Genomic DNA, 19,476 nt, shown 5'->3' with positions numbered 1-19,476 from the left:
ACTGCGGGAGGCTGAATTCTCAAGAGGTCTCGAGTCTTGCTGAAAAGCAGGACTCATCCCTCAAGAGGCCAACTGGCATTAATTAGGGGCAGATCTGCACCTGTCACAAAGCTAGGCCTTGTCCTCCTGGGAGGAAACGGGCCCCCGAATCCAGCCATCGAGGGAGCCCTTGTCCAGGAGGTGTCTGGGCTCCCAGACAAGCAGGTGCATCTGCATGGTCTCGTCTCCCCAGGAGACCCTCTCCCTGCTCTCTGCCCATTCTCACGCTCTGGGGCCTAGGGCCTGCTTGGGCTCCAGGATCTGGCTGGCAGGATCCTCGAGAAGACGTTAGAGGGTTCAGAAGGGCAGACATGTCCTCTAGGCGGGAGAACAAGGCTCTGGGTCCGGAGCTCCTGGGTCCTGGGCCAGACTGTGTTTCAACCAACATCAAGGACTTTTAGGATTCTTTCTCCGTGTGCAAATCTGGTTACAGCAAACACTGCTAGGGAAAGTAGGCCAACAGCTAGCACTTGGAAGGGCTTTTGTTACACAAAGACCAGGGTTGTAATAGCGTTTGCGATAGCAGAGTTGGCCTGAGTTCACTAGAGAACACGCCGTTCCACTGCTCTGTGCCTGGCAGCCAGATAGGGGACTACGTCACCGCTCGGGCCACCCCATCACCCAGGGAGTGACGGGCGCGGAAGCCACCTGAGGCCCATCTTCAAACAGGGGGAAGCGGAAAAGGAGACTCTCTAAAAAAAAATCGCATCAGCAAAACACAAAATACTTTTCTTGCCCCTAATATGAGGGTCTCCACGGAGCCCTGAGATCCTCCTTAGGGCGAGAGCAAAGACCAGTGTGGGAGGTTTGCATCCATGGAGGACACTGCCACCCTCTCAGTCCCCTGGGAGACCTGAATCCACAGACGTGTCCAAAATAGAAGACAGGCTGAATCCCCGCGCCACCTCGGTGATGGGATGAAGCTTAAAGATCTCGCCCTCAATTCTCCAGGGTGGGGAAGGGGATGGGCAGGAATAACGGGACGAAAAGAGAAGAGCGTTCCTCAGGGAAGGGGGTGGATGTGCCCAGGATGTGGGGCATCAGCAGAATTTAACGGTGGGCGCCCGCTCCATCCCCCCCACATGCACATCCACCCGGGGCAGCTATCTGTCTGCCCTGCAGGGCACGCTGCTCCAGCCTGGATACTGCCGTCGCCCCAAACCTCCAGGAAACACCCCATCAGAGCCCGTCGACCCCCGCTGCAGGATTCCAGTCTGCTCAGATGTACTGTCATCCCCAGCAACGCCGTGGCTCAGAACTCGCCCGGCTTTGGTGGTGGCCCCTGGGGCCTCCATCCTTCGGCCATCGACACGTGCTTCGAGACGGGGCCAAGTCCGCCAGCCTCAGGAACTATCGGGACTTTGACCCTACCTCGCGGAAACTGAGACGCGGAGTGGGCAGCCCGGGCCGAGGCCCCCCACTGGCCCCAGAGAAACAGACCAGCACTTTGGCTCCGAACTCGACCACTCCGGCTGCCTCCCCAGGACGGTCCGGGCTCCCGGGGGATGGGCACACCTGGGCCTCCGTGGCCTCACCGTCCGACTGTGGCAAGCTGGCCCCTCTTTATGTCCCAGTCCTAACGGACCAGCTCATTCCGGCCTCCCACGCTTCTGTCGCTGCCTGAACGCGCTCCTCCTTCTGCTGCAGTCAGACTGTGTCTCCTCCACACGACCTTCCTCTGCCCTGGCTCTGCCAGCCTGGCACTGCTGCTCTGGGTCAGACACTCTCCTCCTTTCCTGATCGCTCCTTCCCACGTCTCTCTGTTTGAGGCTATCAGCCCCAAAACCCAACTCTACTCCAAGTTCCTGGGGCTCTTAGGGAGGCCGCCTTTCTGGTCCCTAAGCTGGCCGTGCGGAGCCCGCACACACACACACACACACACACACACACACACACACACACACACACGCACGCATGCCCAGGTACACTGGGGGGCTCTAACTCTCCTGTCTTCAGAGCACAACGGCTCTCCAGGGCACACAACGGAGAGGCTGACACACAGGGAACCGGGGGGGTCCGAGGCCGCGCTCCCTAAGAGTGAGAAACCTCCCCCTGAAGGCACAGGGTTGCCAACTGCTGCACCAGGACAGTCTCAATGAGGCCATTGTCTCCAACTAAATGACAGCCTGGAGAAGCCGCCTGGGAAGCAGCCACAGAGGCCACCAGCGTCTCCAGATGGGGCACTTCGGGGCGAGGATGGAGTCGCACGCGGGGCCGGGAGGGAGGGGCACTAACTACCTACGTGGCACGAACTGTGACAGACCACACAACCCCCAAACCTCCTCCTGCCGATCCTGCTTCAGGGCTCCCATCTCATCCCCTGAAACCCCAGAAAGCTCCGCTTCCAGGTCAGGGACCGCAGGCCAGCCTAACTCCCACAGGCCACAGGAGAAAAGCACACACAGCGCGGAACCTGAAGGCGGCAGCAGTCTCCAGATGGGCCAGTTCTCCCGCTCGGACACTCAGGAGATGAAAGGCCCCTGAGGAGCTGCGGGAGGGCTGCTGGGGGCAAGCAGAAGGCGAAACAGAAGGAAGGAGACTCGGGGAACATGCTGGGTATGAGCATGCGCCCCAAGAGGTCCCGATGTTCGGGTACAAGCCATCACAGCTCTGCAGACCCCCACTCCCCTTGTTCAGTGCCCAGTGTCAGAGTCGGAAAAGTGCTCCAACCACAGAGCCAGCCCCCAGCAGACCATCCCTCGCACAGGGCAAGCCGGCCACTTGACCCCACCCCCTCCTGTCTCTCCACCCCCTGCTAAGCCAGTCCAGGCCCAGCCCAGAATCACCGCCTCTGGGGCTCTGCTGGGGGCGCAGCCAAGCTCTGGTCCCGGAGAAGTGCCCCGCGCAGATGGGGCTGATCTCCGGTGGGCCACGTGCATGGCTGGGCTCTGGACCCCCAGAAGATCCCAGTCTTGATTCTGCCCTTGGGGGAGGGGCACCTCCCCGCAAGGCCTGGCACCTGGACGTCTGTTAACTCCTTTCGACCCAGCCTTCCCAAGGCCAGGTCCACCAGAGGGCTCTGCCCAAGGCTGCCTGGGAGCCCCTCCGAGGGGCGGGGGCTCCAGATCCCAGCAGAGGCAGACCCGCCCCTCAGAAATCCGGCCCCTAAGTGCTGGAGACTATTGTGTGAGCTTCCCTTCCGACCGCTTTATTTACTCCCCAAGACGCAGGACGCAGAGCCACAGGCAGTCACGAGGACGCACGAAAACCACACACACGAGCCCAGGACCGGGATGCCCTACCGCACCCGGCGGGAGAAGCCCCCCAAGTCTCTCAACACTTTGTAAACCCAGGAGGGGGGAGGGGACCAAAACGCGCTCCCAACCAGCAAGCAGGCCCCTCCTCCCCCCACAGCCGGACTCCGGGAGGACGAGGAGGATGTCCCCAGGCCCGGATGGGGGCCGATGGGACGCCCTCCTCTACACTCGCCGCGGCCTGGGCCGTGTCCACTCGGGTCCCTGCCCAGCCCGGATTCGGCTCAGCCCCGGCTCCGAAACTGGTGTGGGGGAGGGGGCTGTCCTGCGGGCGGGACGCGGGGGCGGGTAGCGAACTCCCCCAACCCGCCGCAGGGCCAGGGCCCCGAGGCCGACGGGGAGCGCGGGAGGGATAGGACTGAGCGACAGCTGAGAGGGAAACCGCGCGCCAGGGCCGTTTGAGGAAGCCCCGCGAACCCTCGAGGAGACTGTCGTCGCTCGGCAAACACAAACAACAATAAAAGGAAGGAAACCCAGCGGCAGCGCGCAGGGCGAGCGCAGGGGCCAGCGAGGGCGCGCGGTCCCCGTGTCCCCCTAACGGGGTGCTCCACGGAGGCGACGCGGGCGCGGGGCGGGGGGCGCGGCGGGAGGGCACCCCATCTGGGTCCTCCCTCCCCGTCCGCGCCCCCGTCTCGCCTGAGGTCCGCCCCGAGGGGCCCCCGAGCACGCCCGCGGCACGGTGGCCGGCCGGCACCCACCTTCGAAGTCCGAAATGATCCCGTCCAGCTGCGCGTTGACCGCGGGGTCGGACATGGTGGCTCGCGGGCGGCGCGACGCGCGGAGGGCTGCGGCAATGAAGCGCCCCGGCCGGCACGGGCCCTGCGCGCTGGCTGGGGGGCCGCGCCCGCGCTCCCGCCGTGTAGAGCTGGCCGCCGGAGCCCCTCGGCCCCCGGGCTCGGCTGAATGAATGGGGGAGGCGGGCGGGCGCCGGCGCTCCCTGCTCCCCGCGCCGCCGCCCCGCCCCGCCCCCGCCTCCCGGGCGGATCAGGTTCCCGCACCCGCGGCCCGGCCTCCACTTCTCGCACTGGCTGCTCCGCCCGCCTGTCAAGGTTGGGCCTGGGGGGCTGGGACCCGAGCGGCCGCCGCGGGGACAGGCCGAGTCCCGGGCGCCCGACCCGAGAGCCCCCCCTTCTACCCGCCTGGCCCGCGCCCAGGGGACGGCGACGGACGCGGCCCCGGCGCCCTCCCCCCCCGACGCCCCGCTGAGGCCAGATGTGGGCGGATGTGGAGGTCGGGCGGCGGCGCGGGGGCGGCGCCGAGGGGGGAAGAGATTCCTCCCCTTCCCTGGAGCGCAGGGTTCCTTCTGCGGGAGGTTTTATTTACGCAGCCAAACAAAGTTCGCCGCCGCCTTCCCGCGCGTAGCGCCTCCAAGGGTTAAGCGCTCGGACTGGCGGCCGGCAGGAGCCCAGCCTGTTGGCCAAGAGCCGAGGGGCGAGCGCCAGTCACGTGACCCGGGGCGGGGAGGGGGGCGCCAAATCCCACCCTCTTGGGGCACCTCTCCAGTTGCTCCCTACCCCCAGCCCACCGCCCCCGAGGTCGCTGCTGCACCCTCGGGGGCGGTGTCAGAAAAGGCACTGGCCCACCGGGGACGCGGGGCAGGGACGGAACACCCTTGTCAGAACCGCCAGGGACACGTGCCACTCCAACGCTGCACAACAAGGGGCTTCCTGAAGGCAGAACGTAGACCCCGTGTTCTCCCTGGTAAGGCGCAGATATTTCAAAGTATCTGAAGGGAGGCGTTGGGGGAGGCGACGGGGAGCAAGGGGCCTGCCGGTGAGGCTCGGCCCCATCTGGCCCACACCTCAGGCCTGGCCTTGCCCTCCCGGCCAGTTAATTTCTGCCCTTCTCCGTACATTCGACAAACATTGATTAAGCCCTATTACCTACAAGGCAGTCAGGTCCCAAGGGCTGGGGACAAAAGGATGGGCTGGAACTTGAAGAGCAGCCAGGAAGGGCCCTCCAGGTCTGGCACCAACAATGGGGGGAGGGAGTCTCTTCCAATCCCCCCAGCCAGTTAGGCACTCCTGCCTATCCTCCCATTTTCTTAGACCCAGGGCCTCTGCCCCAAGTCGGGGGCCTGTGTGAGAACAGCAGGGAAAGACGCTCTCTGAGCTGGTGGGCAATTCGGCAATACGGTGTCCTCCGGGTGGCATGCGAGTGCCCGAGAGCTCGTCCTGGGTCTCAGACTGGTCACTGCCACTCCCCTCCCAGCCCCCACGCCCCCAGTTCTGAACGATCCCAAATGCACAGGGGATGCTGAGGCCTGACCGCCATCCCGGTTAATCAGGGCCTCTTGCGGAGAGTGCAATGCGCTGGGCATGAGATTTCTTAAGCTGATGAAATCGAGTCCTTCCTTTTTAAGAAAAGCAGTCTCTCCCTCCCCCATGCTTTGGATATTTTGAACTATTTTCAACCAAGTGAGTTTGTGGACAAGGAACTGCAAAACCACAGACATTTCAGATGTGCACACACCCTCTGCCTGGGAGCTGGGGTTTCAGAAATGGAGTCGCCACTGTCATTAATAGCACCTCTGGTGGCTTCCACACCAGCCCGGGGCATTTCTTGTCTGAAAACCAGCACCTGGGCCCACCCGACAGTCCAATCTTCTGGCCACCTGCCCACCCAGTATTTGGGGGTTTGGTGGTCCACTGCCTCTAAGAAACAACCTAATGCCATAACCCCCTGGGAAGATGCTGGGTCTCAGAGACAGGACAGCATCCAGCCTGGGCCACAGCATTTCTCTCCAGTGTTTTTATAAAAAGCACCTGGTGCGCGTAGACACACCCATGCGATTGTTCTTCCAGGGCGCTGGCCTGGAGTTCTACCACATTCGAATAGGTTGGCTTATTGTGCATTATTCACTTCCATTCACAGTGGAGCTAAACATACTGAAGCTTATCTCCTCAGGGAGCCCAGCCAGGGTGCATGCCTCACCAAAATGCTCCCCTGTGGGAACCCAAAGGACAATGGCAGGAGGGAGCGGACCTCCGAGGCCAGAACGTTGGCCGGACTGTGCTCCAGACCCCGTCCAGTCCATCCCCCTGCCTGCCTCTGGCCCCCCTTCACTTAACCACTGAGGCTGCCGTTGGCCAGGCCTAGACACCTCCAGGTAAGGAGATTCCCCCCTGTTCCCTGAGGAAACCGACCCCGGCACTTGGCCACACTCCCAGCCAGGAAGTTCACCCTTGTATCTAACCAACCGCTCTAATTGTACATCATTTATTTCTTCTTTTTTTCTGTCCTCAGAGGAGATGGGAAACAGCTGGGCACCACCCTTCGAGTAATAATTACCTCCTCCAAACTCGAAGACAATCCAGTTGCTCCTTGGCCTTCTCTTCCTCAGCTTAAATCATCTGTCCCCGGCCCTTTAATCATCCCCCATCCTTTGATCACTTCTGATGACTGTGTCCAAAGTGGGGCTCCAGGACTTTAATAAGGCCTGATCCCTGTAGGATGGGGAGGGTGCCCTGACCCCCTGTCCCAGGGCATGAGCAGTCAGGGCCCGGGTCTGGACAGACACTCCTGGGAGGGGCGCTGGGCAGATAAAAGCAGCGGCAGCAGCAGAAGAGGGAAGAAAATGAGCTTAAATTTGGCGAGAGCAAAAGAACTGCCATGCGTCCAAATTCTGTGATGGTGCGCTCTCCCAAGGCCACGGGGGAAGGCAAGACCGTTTGTAGGCCTGGCCCAAGGGGAAGGTGTGATCAGGGGGACATCAGAGGGGCCACCTACCTCACAGGTCCACCGTGAGACATGTAGTGGGGTGCATGGTGGTTCCCCCAAAAGATATGTCCATTCCGAACCTCAGAATGAGACCTGACTTGGTGTAAGGATCTTTGCAGACGAATGAAGCTAAGGGTCTTGAGACAAGATCACCCTGGATTAGAGTGAGCCCTGAATCCAATGACCAGTGTCCTTATAGAGACCAAAAAGGAGAAGACACAGAGGCGCAGAGAAAAGGGCCTCGTGAAATCAGAGGCAGGGATGGGAGTGACGCAGCCACAAATCAAGTAACACTTGGGACCCCAGAAGCTGGAAGCAGCAGGACGCTTCCCCAGAGCCTTCGGAGACAGCTTGCCCTGCTGACACCTTGAGTTCAGGCTCCTGGTCTCCAACTGAGGGAGAATAATTTTTTGTCCTGTTAAGCCCCTCCCAGTTTGTGGTTCTTTGTTACAGCAGCCCCAGGACCCTCCTACAGACCTTAAACTCCCATCTGAATCATCCCTTTAGGCCAAAGCTGCCTCTCCCAAAGATGTCTCATAAGCCCCAAATCCTGCAGTCGGCAGTGAACGCTGGCCAGCAGGTGGCAGTCCCGAGGGGGCTCGGGGGCACTCAGACAGCAAGTTTTCATCAGAAAAGCTGGAGGCCAGGGCTGGCTGAGAAACGTATGAATATGAAGCCTTTCTGGAGATGGAAGGAGCAGGCCTGAAGGGAACCCCACAGGTCCAGCCCGGGTGGAGTGACCCTTGCAAAGCATGGGGAGAACGGGAGGAGGAAGTAGATGGGCGGAAACAGCCATTTGGCTCACCCATCAGTACCCCTGACCCCACGCTCCAGGGGGGTGGCATGGGGAGCAGAGGGAGGATGGTGGCTCTTTGCCCAGCAAAACCAGGCCTTTGGACCGGACACCCCATGCAGTGGACCATCTGGCTCCTCTGGGGCAGGGGCCATGTGGTCTCAGCTCTACGTGCACCTAGCGCCCCGCAGGGCCTCCCTGAGCCCCAGAGCCTCAGGTCCGTCAGCTGCTGAGCCTTCCACAGCCCCCAAGCCCCTTCAGCCCACCATCTCGGTAAACGGCACCAGCATCTACCCAGCCGCTCAAGCCAAATATCAAGGCGTCACCCTCGAGTTCTCCCTTTCCCTCCCCGCCACGTCCAAGCCATCAGGAAGTGTCTGCCTCAAATATCCGTGGATCAGTCTACGTCCCTCCTCAAGTTCCCTCCCTCCAGCCCACCCCCTCTGCCAGAGGTATGCTGCCTAAGGTTTAACAACCGGCAAAACAACTCTACCTGATGTGTGGCACTGGCCTATTTCTGTGGTGTAAGTATTCCCATCTTGGCCAGTTTGGGGCTACCAATGAGACACCGTTGAAACTGGGGCTGGATATCGTTTATATGTGGAATCTAAAAAATGGTACCAATGAACTTATTTACAAAACAGAAATAGAATTACAGATGTAGAAAACAAACTTATGGTTACTGGGGGGAAAGGGTGGGGAGGGATAAACTGGGAGATTGGGATTGACATATACACACTACTATATATAAAATAGATAACTATTAAGGACCTACTGTAGAGCACAGGGAACTCTACTCAATACTCTGTAATGACCTGTACGGGAAAAGAATCTAAAAAAGAGCGGATGTGTGTATATGTATAACCAAACCACTTTGCTGTACACCTGAGACGAACACAATGTAAATCAACTATACTCCAATAAAAATTAATTAAAAAACAAAAAAGAAACTGGGGCTGGGAAGAGATTGCAGTAGCTGCCGTTATACAGTGTTTCCACCATAGAGATACAGCAGAGGTGAAGAACTCGAGAACAAAGATGACCCGTTCATCTATCGTTGGACATTTAGGTTGTTTCCCTGTCCTGGCTATTGTAAATAGTGCTGCAGTGAACACTGGGGTACATGTGTCCTTTTGAATTATGGTTTTCTCAGGGTATATGCCCAGTGGTGGGATTGCTGGGTCATATGGTAGTTCTATTTCTAGTTTTTTAAGGAACCTCCATACTGTTCTCCATGGTGGCTGTATCCCACCGATGGTGCAAAAGGGTTCCCTTGTCTTCACACCCTCTCCAGCATTTATTGTTTGTAGATTTTTTGATGATGGCCATTCTGACCAGTGTGAGGCGATACCTCATTGTAGTTTTGATTTGCATTTCTCTAATAGTAATGTTGAACATCTTTTCAAGTGCCTCTTGGCCCTCTGTATGTCTTCTTTGGTGAAATGTCTATTTAGGTCTTCTGCCCATTTTTTAATTGGGTTGTTTGTTTTTTTGATATTGAGCTCCATGAGCTGTTTGTGTTTTGGAAATTAATCCTTTGTCCGTTGCTTCATTTGCAAATATTTTCTCCTATTATGAGGGTTGTCTTTTCGTCTTGTTTATGGTTTCCTTTGCTGTGCAAAAGCTTTTAAGCTTAATTAGGTCCCATTTGTTTATTTTTGTTTTTATTTTCATTACTCTAGGAGGTGGGTGAAAAAAGATCTTGCTGTGGTTTATGACAAAGAGTGTTTTTCCTATGTTTTCCTGTAAGGGTTTTATAGTGTCCGGTCTTAAATTTAGGTCTTTAATCCATCTGGAGTTAAGATGTGATACGTATATACAATGGAATATTACTCAGCCATAAAAAGGAACAAAATTGGGTCATTTGCAGAGATGTGGATGGACCTAGAGTCTGTCATACAGAGTGAAGTAAGCCAGCAAGAGAAAAATAAATATCATATATTAACGCATATATGTGGAATCTAGAAAAATGGTACAGATGAACCTCTTTGTAGGGCAGAAATAGAGACACAGATGTAGAGAACAGACATGTGGACAAAGAGGGGGAAGGGGAGGGTGGGACGAATTGGGAGATTAGGTTTGACATAAATACACTACCATGTATAAAACAGATAGCTAGTGGGAACCTGCTATACAGCACTGGGAGCTCAGCTCGGTGCTCTGTGACGACCTAGATGGGTGGGATGTGTGTCGGGGGGGAAGGAGGTCCAAGAGGGAGGGGATATAGGTATACATATAGCTGATTCACTTCATTGTACAGCAGAACCTAACAGAACATTGTACAGCAATTTTACTCCAATAAATAAATAAATAATAAATTAACTCAAAAAGAAAAACAGAACAAAGATGATGGTTAAATGTAGTAAGATACTTCGGAAGGGGTGAGCTCTGGGTATTATCTTTGTTCTTAATATAATTACTTGTAAGTAATTTAATTCATACCATATACATCTACGATTTAATTTTATAATTTTTTCTAATAGAGCGATGCATTTCTATTGTGGTAAAATATATATAATATAAAATGTGGGGCTTCCCTGGTGGCGCAGTGGTTGAGAGTCCGCCTGCCGATGCAGGGGACGCAGGTTCGTGACCCGGTCCAGGAAGATCCCACATGCCGCGGAGCGGCTGGACCCGTGAGCCATGGCTGCTGAGCCTGCGCATCCGGAGCCTGTGCTCCGCAGCGGGAGAGGCCACAACAGTGAGAGGCCAGCGTACCGCAAAAAAAAAAAAAAAAAAATCTACCATTTCAAACACCTTTAAGTGTACAGTTCAGTGGCCCTAAGTGCATTCACGCTGTTGTGCAACCATCACCCCCGTCCATTTCCAAAACTGTCTTCATCATCCCAAACGGAAACTCTACTCTCATTAAACAGGAACTCCCCATTTCCCCCTCCTCGCCCCAGGCCCTGGCAACCACCATGCTACTTGCTGTCTCTACAAATTTGACTACACGAGGTACCTCATGTAAGGTGGAATCGTAATATTTGTCCTTGTGTCTGGCATATTCCATTTAGTGTAATGTCTTCAACTTTTGTTATTCTAGGTACACACGTTTTGGCGTGTGTCAGAAACTCCTTCTTTTTATAGGCTGAATGGTATTCCATTGTACGCACGTACCATATTTTGTTTATCCATTCATCCATCGATGGGCACTTGGGATGCTTCCACCTTCTGGCTATTGCGGATAATGCTGCTACGAGCATGGGCGTACAAACATGTCTCTGAGTCTCTGCACTTAATTCTTTTGGGGGTATACTCAGAGATGGAATTGCTGGATTGTACGATAATTCCACAGAATTTAATTTTAAATAATTTATTTTCGAGCATATGTTTTTCATAAAACATACATTGTATGAAATGGAAATCACGTCTTTTCTATTGTATACACTTAATATATAATTAAAATTTTAATAATGACTGTGCTTAACAACTGGCTCGTGCCCTGCCGTGGTCCCCTCTCCCCTGCATTCCTGCAAATCCTCCCAACTGACCTGCTTGTTCTGCTCGCACTTCCCTTCGCCCTAGAAATCACGGCGAGGCTTTAAAAGTGGGATCAGACTACGTCACCTCCCACGGCTTAAGGGTCGAGTGCAGATTCCTTACCGAGGTCGCCGAGGTCCCAGGTGCCTGGCCTCTACCCGCCGCTGCAGCCTCACCTATTCACTCGGCGCCCCCGGCCTCCTCCTGCATAGCTGTCCTCTCTGCCTGGACGGCCTCCCCCAGGTCTTGCCCTTGATGGCTCCCTGCCTGTCTTTTCCGTTTAAATATCAGAGCGCCCACCCCAGGGTCCCCCAGGAGACCCCTTAGCCAGTTGCTTCCTTGCCTCCAGGCCTGCAATGGAGGCTCCCTGAGACTCCCCTGAGACCCTGTTAGAGCCTGTGGAATGACAGGGTTCATTCAGTTCCCTTTGCGGGATGGCAGGGTCACGGGGACTCCTGACAGGGAACCGGCCCAAAGGGGCAGAGGGCCCTTTGGGACTCCCCTGGACTCCCTGCGCTCCTGCCAGCCTCACACAGACCAGCCCAGCCCCGGCCCCGGCACTCAGGGTGACAGGCAGGGGCGTTGCCTGTACTGGACCAGGCCTCCAGGACCCGTGTCCCTTTATCACCCTGTGAAATCAGCAGCGACCATGCTTCAGACCACTGAGTCTCTCAGGCAGCCTGAATTTGAATCTTCCCTTGAAGCCCGTCTGGGTACGGCTGACATTTAACCGGTGCGTAGGCTACAAAACACCCTTACGCCATCTGCCTGGCTGCTTAAATGCAGCCAGAAGGTTTCACTTCAAAGGGGAATGCCGTGCTCTTAGCACGTGATCAATCTGTTCCCCAAACTTCCCAGTTCTCGCTCCAGCCTGCTCTGCTCGGAACATTTACAGCAAACTCTGACCACAGCGGCCTGGCCCTTATCTCGGAGGCAGGGGACTTTTTAAACAAAATCTTTCTCTTCTAAATCATGCTTTTGAGCCACCAAAGGAAGCTCCTGGCCTTCGGGCCCCAAGCCAACAGGCTTCCCCACCCCCAGCGAGCCGGAGCCCTCGACTCCAGTGGACAGACGCTCAGGCCTGAATCAGCTGCAGTTTCCCTGCGTCCTAGGACAGCATGACCAGGGGGGCAGCACTGCCCACCCCTCCCATCCTTCAGATTCGCTGCAAACTTTACTGCGATGATATTAAACCCTACGGGACCCTGGGAGCCAGGGCAGGGGGCAGCGGCCCCTAACACGGAAGGCAGAAGGACAGGGCGGAAATTAGGACCCTGCAAGATGACCACTCACCAGCTGAACTCCGGCTGTGGCTTTGGAGACTCAGTTGTTTATTCGTGCAGCCAATGGGCTTTGATTGGCAAATTCGTTTGTCTGGGACTCTGGTTTGGTGAGTGATCACCCAGATACGATGGGGGAGGAGGAAGACTCTTCTTTTGATGACTCATGTTTTATTCCTGATTATTCCCTCTTTACACAGTCCCACAACCCTCCGTTCCCACTCCAAGCCCCCTAGACAGGGCTTTGGAATGGATTGAAGTCCCCAACTTCCTAGCAACCAGTAGAGGCTGGAGATACAGAGATGGGGTGGCGGACGCTCAGCCTCCCACACCCCCCAGCTGATGGGAAATTCGCTCGGGCCCTCCCGATGGCTCTGCAAAGTCACACAAGGGGCCCCAGGGGAGTGGCCGGCCTGGTACCGACCCAGCCTCAAAGCAGCGAGTGACTGTGCCAGGCTGTGGACTCATCACCCCCAAGGCTGCCAGGAGACTTGGCCAGGGCACCTTCCCGGGGGACAGGACATTCCCAGGTCCCCAGGGGCCATCACTGTCCTGGTCTCTTCGCCACTTTTCTCAAGCAGGCACCCTGCTCCGAGGGCTCGAAAGCTGAAGGCCGCTTGCCACTGCTGCAGTGTGGGGACGAGGCTGAGTCACCAGCCTGCCCTAGTTCCACATCAGCGGGAACAACGGGATCCGAGCGGGATCTAAGCAGAGAAGAGGGGACAACAGTGCCTCTGTGGCCACGCTTAAAGCACCGCAGTGACCAAGGCGATGTTGTCCCCAGGGAGCTGCCAGCCGGCCTGGCCCCTTGGACTGCGGCCACATGCTCTGACAATGCCCCAGCCCATTGCCAGGAGCGGTGGCCGGTCAGCATGGAAAGGGCAGGGAAACAGGTTCCCTCCCCGCCTCTTCTGCACACTTCAGAAGTGTCTTCAAGACTTATCTTGCAACCACAGACCCTGCTGGAATCCCCTCCAATGCCTGCCCCCTAAATGCTCATCGACCTACCCTTGCAAACCTCCAGTGACGGGGAGCTCAGTACCTATCAATGCTGCTCACTCTATCTTTAGCCAGTTTGGGGTATTTAAAAGAGATGGGGTTGGGGGAGGGAAGGAATGAATTAAAGTCTGCCTGACCACAGCTTTTGCCCATGGAAGAGATATCTACTTTACTTTTCTCCAGAATACAGAAGTGAAAAGGAGATGTAGGGGCATGGACTATAGTTTTACTGCGAGATCTTTCTGGGGGCCTGGAATTAGGGGTGTCCGCCCTCTTCATGGCCAAAATGTGTGTGCAGTTTCCCTGGGGGCCGGATTTTTTTCCAGCCCATTCCCAGTCCACCGTGAATTCGAGAGGATGTTTTGTGCCCCTGGACATGCCCGTTGGCCCGCCGTGACCCCCACGGGAGAGGGTACCTGAGATGCAGGCTCCGGGTCCTGGCCGGCAGCCTTGGGAACAGACAGCTCCGCGTGGGAGGGAGGGAGGAAGAGCGGGGCGTGCTGGCGGGGCCCCTCCCGACAATCTGGTATTGCTTTTCTGGATAATGAACTCTCCTACCCCAAGTGCTGCTAGAGCCAGCCAGCAGCCAACCAACCTCAATGGACCGTTTGTCCCTCATGTGAAGTGACCTCCGGGACGTAATGGGTTTCCTATTAACTCACCCGCCTCTGCTCTTCCCCTCTCCCCCTCCAGCATGAGTCACTCGCCTAGATGACTCGGCCCGGCAGGGCCCTTGCCAGGGGTTTGTCAGTTCTGGCCGGGCCGTGTGAGGGGAGACACAGAGGACAAAGGCTGTCCAGCCGGAGGCCAGTGGCCCGGGGTTCACACAGCTTCCCGGGGACTGTCTATACCCCGGGCCCCCGAAGCCAGGGGTAGGTCCCTCTGTGCCTCTCTGGTGCCTGGGGACCCTGGCAGCCATGCCCCTTCCCATCTGCGGACAGACCGTCTTCCGGCAGACTGCTGCAGGCAGGGAGCTGAGAGGTTAACTCACGTGGGAACCGGCCACAGCGATCAGGAGCAAGAATGCCGAGGCTGCTGAGCGCCAGTTACCACCCTTCCCACCTCTGAGAAGCAGGTCTGGGGGTTTGTGTCCTGGCTTTTCTTAACCTAAACACACAGGTTCTCTCACCCACTCAGCCCTAGGCTCTGGGGAGGGAGACTCCAAGCTGGCCTCCCTGCCCGGGGTCTTGGTTCCCCCCAAGCTGAAGCCTTTCTAAAATGCAAATGTGACCGGCGACCCTCCAGATACAGTGGGAGCCCGGCAGGGCTGACAACCAGGCCTCCACCTCCGGCGGCCACCCCTGCCTCTGCTCATGCCCAGTTGCTCCCGGTTCCTGGACACACCGGGCGTCATAGCTCTGCGACTGTCCGACTCTGTTCCCTCAGCCTGGCAGGCCCCTCCCGCCCTCCTCGACCTGGCTTATTCTCAGTCCTTCTGCAGGTGCCTCCCTGGCATTTCTAGGGAGCTTCCCTGGAACCCCTGGGTGGGGGGGACTCCCTTCTAGGCCCTACCGTGGGTTTTCCCAGTGGCCAGGTCAGCCTCTGACCCAGACCATTCGCTGGAGGGGGAAGCCAGGCAGCGGGGATCAGGAGGTGGGCTTCCCGGAGCAGAGAATCAGCACCAGGGAGTGACACTGCAGGGCAGGAAGCGAGACGGGGAGCCCCCAGCCCAAGGAGGAAGGAAGCCACGAGCATCGCCCCTCCCACGCCCCAGCGGTCCTGCCAGCCAGATGGGCCACCTTCTCAGCACAGCTGTTCTTCAGCAGAGAGAAACTTCTCCCCTTCAGGAACAGGGTGGGGACATTCCAGATGGGGCCTCGTCTGGTCAACAGGGACCATGGAGTCTGGGTCTCCGTGGCTCCTTCCATCCACGTGGCCACGGACCTGGCTCTGCCCAAGTGAGCACACATCTGGAGCTGCACGGCCCAAAGGGCAGGGCAGGGAATCTGCCTGGTTAGCTGAAGCCGCCACACAAATGGAGAATAGACCTGCTCACAGGTCCAAGTGGAGACTCTGGTACCCGGGGCATCACTTCCAAGGAGGTGAACGAAGACATTCTAGGCCAGTGAATCACCAAATTGCACATCTGGGCAGGCCGTGGGCCCATCCCCCACCACTGGAGAAAAGGAAACTGACGCAGCTTACATATGGTGCATGGGGTCTTCTGGGTCAGCAGGGTGTGCAACCCAGCAGCTGAGAGGTTTGACCACTTGACTGTGAATAATCTAGAACATTTATCCAGGAAAAAGTCCAGCATTGTCCAATTGGTGACCTAAAATCTCAGAACATATGTCCCCTTTCTGCAGAACCATGTCACTTTCCTAGCGCCGCCCTTTCATCCCATCTGCCGCCGAAGCGTCAGTCGTCCAGAACACGACACAGCAACGACCGCTGTTAATCCTACAGGTCTCCCAAGTCTCCCCCGTTTGTCACTACACCTTCAGTTCTCAGCAGGAACTGACGTTCAGAATGGTGACCCCAAGACAAAGCAAGATCTTCCAAGGAGGGCTCAGTAGGAACCCTCATAAAAACAGAAATTAGTACTCAACTTTCAGCAAGATTTTTGTTAAGAAAGGTTGAAAGACCAGGCTGAAACAGTGGCGTGCTCATAAATGTTTAACAACCTGCTCCGGTGGACGAGAGAAAGAGTGATTTATGACATTTGCCAATTGCCGTGATGTCAATACTCCCACCATGGCTGAGTTCAGGCTACCAACGTAACCTCCCTGAGCACAGAGTTGGCAAGAGATGTGCACACCACTAGCTGAAACTCTCAGATCACTACAGCTTATTCTTTCTTCTTGGGAGGGTGAGAAGTCTAGGAAGCCCTTTGCTAGGCAGAACAGCAACAGCAAATAGGGTTCAACCAGCAGGCCAACCCAATCAATGGCCCACCATCATGATGTGAGGGAGGTTTCTGAGGCTGCCTCAGTGCTCGGGGAGAAAGAATGCGATGATAATTGACTGATGATGTCTGCCCCAGCCTCAGCATGGGAGATTGGTGCACGTATTTGCCACTTGCCATTCCTGACCTAAGACATTTCTCTTGCCTCTAAAGTTCAGTGCAAAGGTCACCTCCTTGGCGAACTCTTTCCCAGTCTCACCTTTTTCCTGAGTAATCCCTACTGCAGAATTTACTACCACTCTGTACATACAAAGGGAGTTACTGGTGTGTGTGGCACAGACCCTAATTGCTCCCCCAGCATCTGACCTCCCTTTCTTCTACTGTAACAAAAGTTTCAGTTGGCACATGGCTTCCCAGCTAAAGAATACATTTCCCAGCCACCCCTGCTGCTAGGAGTGGTCATGTAACGAGGTTCTGGCCATTGGGAGGGGAGCTGAAATGTTTAACTTTTAAGGTACTCCTGCCCCTTCCTCTCCCCCTGGCTGGAGTGCAGATGTGATTGCAGGAGCTGAAGCAACCATCTTATTTCATGAGGTGCAGGCTGTTTGTTGGGGATGGCAGAGCAGCAAAGGAGGAACAAACTGTGTCCCTGCTGCTCTGGGCCACCATGACTGCTTACAGTCGGATTAGGAAGTGGAAGAGAAATGAACTTCTCTCCTGCTTAAGCCTCTGTTGTGTCAGTCTTTGTTATGCAGCCAGACGGCACCCTGACTGAAAAGGTATGTGCCCATCATCCCAACAATCTGGGCAGGAGAGGGCAGGGCAAGGCTCTTAGCATTATGCACTGAGGCCCTAGCAGAGTCTGATACGATAAGCGTAGTTAAAGCAAGATGAACAGTCTAGTTCACCCAAGGTTTGTTTTGTTGGCTTGTTTTGGTACTTGAAACTGGAACATAAAGATCTGAGGATGTACACTAGCTAACATAAAGCAGAGAGGACACCCAATAAACATGTGCCCAGAGTAGGCTGGGACTGCTCCAGGGAGTTAGATGTTGGGACAGATCTTGAAAGCCACCTACACAGTCAGACGCGTGCTGGACAGAACACAGCGGCAAAGGAATAAAGGAACCAGCCACGTCAGGAACAAAGCACGTGCCCAGACCATCAGGAGGTGCTGAGCCTGGGCTCCAGCCAAACGGTGGGTGCAGACTCGGGGCGGCCATTCCCCAGGCCATGAGATAGAGGGCAAGTTACTTCACCTCTCCGAGCTCCCAGTGACTATGTTAAGAACAATACCTAGATTGAAAGGATTAGTGATCATAAGTGGAAAGTGTCTGACATAAAACAAGAGCTTGGTCAGTGTAGCTCTTATTATCTATAACATACGGTTTAACCCCCTTTCTTTTTTATGGGTGTGAAAACTGGACCTAGAGAGGCAGAGTGGTTTGCTGAGGGTCACACAGCTGTTACTGACAGAGGCAGGATTAGAACCCAGAGTCCCTACTCCTCCTGCAGTGCCCTTGCTGTGTAAGAAGTTGTCCTGGATGAGTATAAAGACTAGGTAATCGGTGAGAAATTCTGAAAGTGAGACTGGAGGGGGAGAAAAAGATGGAGGGGGAATAAGAACAAGAGGAAAAACAGGAGGAGGACCTTTTCTGAAAGCCGGCCCTCTCCTACATTCATTATCTCCTTGAATCCTCACGAACCCCCAGGAGGTAGGCTCCCCAGTACCCCGTTTCTGCACAGGAGCAGAGGTGCGGGGAGGATGGGGGCCTGCTGAGGCTGCCAGGTACCAGTAGAGCCTCTGGGACATGGGCTCCACCTGTCCGACTCCCACATCCATCCGTGTGGACCTAAAAAGGCTCCAGGGCAGCAGGGGCCATGGCTTTGAGCCCCTGCAGGAGGTCCTAAAGGCCAGGGAGAGCAGACTGGAGTCCAGGCCAGGTGCAAGGTCCCCACAATGCTCCGGAGAAGCTGGAGGGGTGAGGGGGTGTGGTGGGTGCTCAGAGTGTCTGTGCAGCAGAGGGATAACCGGGCCGAGAGGCAGCACGGCTTCCCCCAAACGATCCACGGCGGGCAGCCGGCACTCCAGTCCCCCAGGATGGGGGTCCTTGTTTACGGCAGTACCTCTAGGTCTGGGAATGACCTCCACCCTGCAGCGAGGACCCCACCCTGCATCGTTGGAAGATTCAGATGCTGGTTTTCTTCTGAGGATGAAAACTCAGCACCTCGACATGGGAGGAGGCAGCCTGGAGTGCTTCTAAAGGCTCCAGGGATTTTGCACGGATCCCATCACATCCCTCATTGTGAAGCCCTTTCAGACGCAGCAGCCATTGTGCGTGGGACGCAGGTCTCCACCTACCAGGTAGAAGGAACATGGGGTGGGCACGTGACCCACGAGCCACCTTCAGGCTCTTTGCACACACTGTGTGACACAAATGAACAGGCACAGCAGCCAGGACACAAGGCAAGACCCCCCACTGGCTAGTGTTCCAGAACAGAATCCTGGCAGCCAACCCCCCCCCCCCCCCGCCACCGACGGGGCTGGGGGAGGTCGGGGGATGAGGAGCCTTTGCACAAGCTCTTCGTACACATGCGGCTGACAATCACCTCCTCGTCCGTGGCGCGGAGTCTGGCCCAGAGCCCACCAGCATCAGGGCGCTGGTAATCCCCAGCTGCTCTCCTGACGCCACTCGGAGACGCTGTCCAAGGTGGAAAGGAGAGGGTCACTGTTTTCAAGGTCACACACCCCAAAGGGAAATGCCGAATCGGAGGATGGAGACAGGCACTTGGGCCAAAGCCATCAGCTGTCAGTCACGCAGGTCAACGGGGGAGCACAAACCCATTCATTTAGCACTTTTATTGAGCAACTACGAAGAGCCCAGCAGCCCAGAGCATCCGGGGAACCCAGCTCATGAGAAACATCTCGATCCTTTCCTGGCCCTAATTGTAACAGGAAGAACAGGGCTTTTGGTGTCACACAGACCTAAAGAGGACTCCTGGCTAAACTGTTAGCTGGTGGAGTCCGGGCAAGTTACTCAACGTCTCTGAGCCTCTGTTTCC

General features: G+C 56.2%; 1 protein-coding gene across 2 annotated transcripts in view; it reads right to left on the bottom strand.

Annotated features, from left to right (window-relative positions):
- SEPTIN9 (septin 9) overlaps window positions 1–19,476 on the bottom strand; it is a 164,992-nt gene that overhangs the window by 100,577 nt on the left and 44,939 nt on the right. Inside the window, exon 1 of one of the 2 annotated variants that reach the window (XM_082678077.1) lies at window positions 3,992–4,327. The exons of the other annotated variant lie outside the window; for it this stretch is intronic. Within the exon in view, the coding sequence (XP_082534203.1) occupies window positions 3,992–4,046 (55 nt within the window). The 5' untranslated portion in view covers window positions 4,047–4,327. Of the gene's footprint in view, window positions 1–3,991; window positions 4,328–19,476 lie in introns of those variants that run through there. 2 annotated transcript variants of the gene reach the window in all.

The sequence above is a fragment of the Grampus griseus genome (assembly GCF_964374135.1).
Source record: "Grampus griseus genome assembly, chromosome: 20".
NCBI lineage: Eukaryota > Metazoa > Chordata > Mammalia > Artiodactyla > Delphinidae > Grampus > Grampus griseus.
This window is presented reverse-complemented; position numbering and strand designations above follow the sequence as displayed.